Genomic DNA, 6,000 nt, shown 5'->3' with positions numbered 1-6,000 from the left:
TTCTGCTGGTATTGCTCTTCCTTGAGTCCCACAAGAACGGCTCCTTCTGTCAATCACATCTTATCTTAGAAGTTACCATCTCAAAGACTCTTCTGATCATCCAGCCTAAAGTAGCACCCAGTCACTATCTCCCATCACCCTATTTTAATTCCCTCCATAGAATCAAAGCTCATGATCTGATACTTTTCCTGGTATACTGAGTATCTCCTGCCACTACTGTCACCTCCATGACAGCAGGAAGTTTGTCTTAACTGCTTATCTCCAACACTTATCTAAGTGCCTGGCACATAAGAAGAGTCACTCAATAAACATCTGATTTTTAATCATCTAAAATTCCCAATGGACTATAAGCACCACAGAACAGGACTCATGCCCATTTTACTCATTGTTCTATCTCCCCGACTCTGACACTGCGTATACAGTTAACAAATAGCTGATGAATGAATGAATGAATGAATAAATCCCTCCTTCCCTTTTAGTCCCTGGGATTCTTAAGATTGGGAAATTTGCCTCATAAGTCCAACATATTGTTGTATAGTCTATACCGAACTTGTACCCAACGAATAACTGTCCCAAATGATTTCATGTGAATTATAAAGTCAGGTGTTTTCCACTCCTACCCATTCCCCAAATTCTACACTTGTGTAATGAACTTGTTAAGATAAACACAAAGTTTTAATAAAGTTCGATACCCTTATTGAAATTAATCTTTAACATGCCTTTGTCAAAAAGACATTTACAAGAAAAGAACAGGTCGATAAAAAAATCTTTTGAGTCCTAATCCATAAACTGTGTGAGTAGCTGGGCAGAGAAGAGACCTTGCTAAAGTTATACTGCGGGGGGAAAAAAAAACCCGAGGTGTTAAAATGTCAATCCACCTTGTCAGTGTACTGAGAAATGTGTACTCTATGTTAAAACTAACAAAGCCACAAGAGGACTCCTCTTAAGGAATTAAGATACCGGATCGCCATTCTGATTACCCAAGAGTTACTCATTAAATATGACACAGAGTACATACTTGCTGGTTTGTGGGCACTCTAAGTATCTAATTACTTCAAACAAAAGGCTACACTCTCAATTTTTTTATATTTTGTTTTTATTCAAGAGTTTACTCACAGGCAGCACTTTAAAATCAGGCTTTTAAAATTAAAGGCCAAAATTAAAAAAATTTTGCAAATATGACACTGCTAAAAGAATGATCGTCTTAATAATTTAAACCCTAAAATGTCCTGTGGAGTTAAAGTCTTTATACGTAGACTGTGTAAGATCAATATCATTTAAAATAAACAACTGAAAAACCACAGATTGTGGGCAAATTTGTCAATGAAGATAATCATCAGTTTCAGCCTTCCAGAGTTGAAAACCAGCAATTAATTCATCTTGTGACAGAATATAAACTATGCTTCAGAATTTGGACTTTAAAGTCTCCTTCTCCAGCAGCAAGTCAGCATATCTATGCTGAAGTTCTTTTTCTCTTTCCTGTTGTCGCTGAACATCTTCTTTTAGACACTTGAAGAGACAAAAATATTAAATAATTATTTCATATGTAAGCACACTGAAAATTAAAAATATCTTACGGTACTTTATCATCTTACAAACAGCTGAGCTACGTCATGACTCTTAAGAGGTAAGTACTGCCCCAGAGAAACGGGAACTACTTGTGCTATTAAACCAGCACTGCAACCATTCTCTGGTCAAACGACCATCTTGCTGTAAACTCTCTACTGCATCTCAAAATAAACAAGCCACTGTCATCCTCTCAAGACCCACTAGTGCACTTCAATAAGCCCCAACTGCCCTTTATCTGGACAGCAACTAGAATGCACACTTGGGAAATAAAGTTAAACCAAATCTGGCCAAAGGAATTTCATGCTTTCGAATGACCAGCTCTATTCCCAGCATCCTAAATTATAAAGCAGACAGTGGTTTAACGTACCTCAGAGAGCTATAAGAATGGGACGCAATGAAGCTTTAGGGGGACAAATCACAAGGGTTACTTATTCTATTTCACAGAGTATTGATGTACAAACCAGAAAATTAGTAAAGGAAAAGCCACTGTATCCACCATTGGCCTGGTCTATCCATCTACACACAGACAATTCTAGATAAGAAAGTCAAAAACTTCAGGCTCTCATTGAAAAAAGCCAGACAGTATTGACTTCAGAAATAGTCTGCACAGGAAAAAGAGAAAACAGGAAAGCCCTGGTAATTCTTCACAGTTCTCTTTTTAACCGATGCTACAAGGCAATGATGTTACCTCTAGCCTCCGGGGAATAGCAGAATCTTCATGTTTCTTGAGTTCTTCAAAAGTGCGTAACTCCAAGTAAGCCTGCTCAATTTGATCCCATAAGTCATTCAACTGTTTCATAAGCCCCATAGCACGAGACTGGTAACCCCCAAGCAAAATTTTCATCTTCTTCTCCATCTTTGCAGCTCTCTTGGCTTCTGTTGTCATGTGACCCCTGTTTATCTGGGGGTCGAGAGAAGACCACATCAGCAGACATGAGAAAAGCAGGCTAAACAACAGAACTAAAAAGGCACTGTTGACTATTAGTTCATTTAACCCCTCAAAGCAAAGGTACATTAGAATTCTTATATTTTAGCTACCGCAGCACAATATCTGGCCTCAGAAGGGTCTGTCTTGCACTGGAAGGGTTTCACAGGTTAGTCCCACATCATCTATCGATAATAACTTCACCCATGATTCAATTTCAAAGCAAGCGTGAATTTCAGAGTATAAGAAAAACTAATCTTAATTTACTTCTGAAAATAACTTCTGCTATCATTAATCTGCACTGATTTGGGGACTGGCAGAGCCCATCTTCACCACCTTTATCCCCAAAATGTACTTCTATACAATATGCTGACTACAGCTAACATTGCTGTACGATACACAGAAAGTTGTGAAGAGAGTAAACCTCAACATCACAAGAGGAAATTTTTTTCTTTTTTTTCTTCTTTCTTCCTTTCTATTTTATCTACATGAGATGATGGGGGTTAACTGAATCTATCACAATAATCATTTCACAACACATGTCAATCAAACCATCATCCTGAATGCCTTAAGTTTATACAGTGATGAACATCAATTATTTCTCAGTAAAAGCGGGGTTAGATACACTTCTATATTACACATCCAGTACATTTTTAACAACTGAATAATGTCCAATTAACGCACCAGAGTTGTAATCAAAACGTAACCCCCTTCAACTATAAAACTACTGGTTTATTTTTATAATGTTATAATTCTAAACGTGGCACAAAACCCATAAAGAAAAAAGAGCATCACATTTGGCAATGAAAAAAAATCTTTAGTTTCTGAAAAGTGAAAACACCAGAAAACTGAGAGATGACAGTTTTTCTATTAAATATGTATACTGCGCACAAATGGGCTGCCTCCTGAACTCATTCTAAAAATTAGGGGAAAAGAATTCAAACTCATAAAAGAAAAGGAGGACAATTAACTAAAGTGAGATATCAACAAAATTCTAGAGCTGATGCAGGGCAGAGAAAGCCCTAGTTGAGAGAGTCCAAGGAGAGATGGCTGAGAAGGGAAAGGTGTGTAATGCAGAATCCCATTCACGTGACACCTACTCTAGCTGTCTGTTCTACACCCACAACATAATCACTTCCTATTTTAAGTGATCTTCAAATGCATGTTTTCAACATACAAAACTTAAAATTATGAGGTCAGAGCCACAAGAATAACCATTAAATCTGCATTAATTTCTTATGCATGCGTCTGTTCTTTTTTTCTTCCCTCCCTCCCTCCACTCCCCCACCACCTCAACTGATTCCATCAAGTGACTCCAAAACTAAGTAGCTTCAGGACCCCCGGCAGGCTCAGCCGGTTAAGCACCTGCCTTCAGCTCAGGTCATGATCCCGGGCTCTTGGGATCGAGTATCGCATCAGGATCCCTGCTCTACGGGGAGTCTGCTTCCCCCTCTGCCTGTTGCTCCCCATGCTTGTGCTCTCTCTGACAAATAAATCTTAAAAAAAAAAAACAAAAAAACTAAGTAGTTTTAAGACAATGTACACCCAAATGATAATCCATAAAAAGCCAATAAGCTTTTATTCGTCTGCAATTCATTTGAAGAATAAATAATGCCCCTTATGAAGGAGCCATTTTCCTCTAATAGATAACAAATCAAAGTAAGTTCCATGGCAACAATGTGCTGTCTAAGGAAACACTCCGTGGAGTCAGACAGCACAGGAGAGGGGGCAGTCACTCCTGCCACCCAGCACTGCCACCCCACTGTTCTGTTATTTAACCTGTCTTCCTTCCCCCATCAGCAAAATGGCTATCACTGCTATAAGTTACTATGGAGCTTAAGTAAGATAAAGGATGTCAAAGCTCTTAGCCTCCCAATGACTGGCAGAGAGGAAACGGTTAACAAATGTCAGGTCTGATTACAATTATCTTATATAGACTAAGAGTTTAACCATTTTGCTCTCCCCTCTCTAATGAACCAAGGGACTAATGATGAGGCTTTAAAACCTTAAAATTCCAACTTTAATAAAAAATGACCCAGAATCCTTCCTGGAAATAAAGCAAGGAAAAATAGCTAATTCCTTCTTATAAGAGAGCAGTTTGCCTCTTGAGGACAACCACAGCAAGTAACACATACCGGGTACAGAAACACGTGTTCTCAAGCTAGTGGCTTTCAACCCCAGCTCAACTTTAGAATCACCCACAGAGCTTTTCATATCTGCTAGTGCCCTAAACCCAGAGACCCTTATTTAAATGGTCAAAGACCTTGATATTTTTAAAGCCCCCAGATGACTATACTAGGCAATCAGGATGGAGTTGCACCCAATTCCTTATACTATAATTCAGCACGTTCTAAGATACTCTAATCATATGTGGATTGATATAAATATTTCAAAACCCCTAACATTAACAGCACAGAATTTCAAATTAATACACACAGCACGTTTTTTTTGAGAGAGCGAATGAGCATGAGAGTGGAGGGGGGATAGGAGGAGGGGGAGTGGGGCGGGAAAGAGAATCTCAAGCAGACTCCCTGCTGAGCACGGAGCCCTACACAGGATTCGATCACACCACCCTGATATCATGACCTAACCGGAATCAAGAGTTAGATACTTAACCGACTGAGCCACCCAAGTGCCCCTACACATAGCACATTTTAAAAATTAGACATACAAATTTTCATTTTCATTGGTTAGGATAACTCACTTAGCTATGCACTGCACTCCATGGATATTCAATTTTCAATTTGGTACAACAGCATAATACTTATGTTCTGAAACAATTAGTCATCAAGGCACATTTAGAATGACCGGTACCTTGTATTTGGGGATTACCTCACCGCGTACAGCTGAGTCATTTATGCTTCTCAAACTATCAAGGATTTTAAAACTGCAAAGTTGCTAGCTTCCATTTCATGCCAACAATTTTATTTAATTTAGCTCAAGCTTTATATAAAATCTTCTGGCTCAAATATTGTACTAAGGTTCCAAGCAAATATGGAAATAAAGTATACCCAAAAAAATTAAGCCCAGGAAAAAATTAATTTATAGTCAAATAACTACATAAATTTAGTCACGAAAAGTATAAGAAAAAGTTAAATGCAGCTTTTAATATTCAATTTAGGCTCAGTTACCTTACATCTGCCATCTGATCATTAAAATGTGAAGGAAGAGTATCTGTACACTTTTTCAACCTATGCCTGCTCAATGCGCTTTAGGAGGGAAAAATACTAACCTATAAGGTCTTGCTTTTTTCTAGCCAAGAAACCTCAAACATGAAATGCACATGCATTCATGGGACAGAACTGCCTTAAATTAGTCTAATTCCCCCACCCCATACTCATACACCACAGAAACATTAAAATCCAACAGGGTATAAGACCTTATTGTTTAAAATACAAAAAAATCAGGGGCGCCTGGGTGGCTCAGTCGTTAAGCGTCGGCCTTTGGCTCAGGTCATGATCCCAGGGCTCTGGGATCGAGCCCTGCGTCAGGCTCCCTGCTCAGCG

At 38.7% G+C, this 6,000-nt stretch overlaps 1 protein-coding gene across 1 annotated transcript in view; it reads right to left on the bottom strand.

Annotated features, from left to right (window-relative positions):
• Positions 1 to 1,078: 1,078 nt before the first annotated feature.
• CDC5L (cell division cycle 5 like) overlaps positions 1,079 to 6,000 on the bottom strand; it is a 45,700-nt gene continuing 40,778 nt past the window's right edge. Inside the window, exons 15-16 of the mRNA XM_002914454.4 lie at positions 2,258 to 2,470; positions 1,079 to 1,509 (exon numbers count right to left, since the gene is read on the bottom strand). Coding sequence (XP_002914500.1) covers positions 1,405 to 1,509; positions 2,258 to 2,470 — 318 coding nt within the window. The 3' untranslated portion in view covers positions 1,079 to 1,404. The remainder of the gene's footprint in view (positions 1,510 to 2,257; positions 2,471 to 6,000) is intronic.

Source organism: Ailuropoda melanoleuca, chromosome 19 (assembly GCF_002007445.2).
Source record: "Ailuropoda melanoleuca isolate Jingjing chromosome 19, ASM200744v2, whole genome shotgun sequence".
NCBI lineage: Eukaryota > Metazoa > Chordata > Mammalia > Carnivora > Ursidae > Ailuropoda > Ailuropoda melanoleuca.
This window is presented reverse-complemented; position numbering and strand designations above follow the sequence as displayed.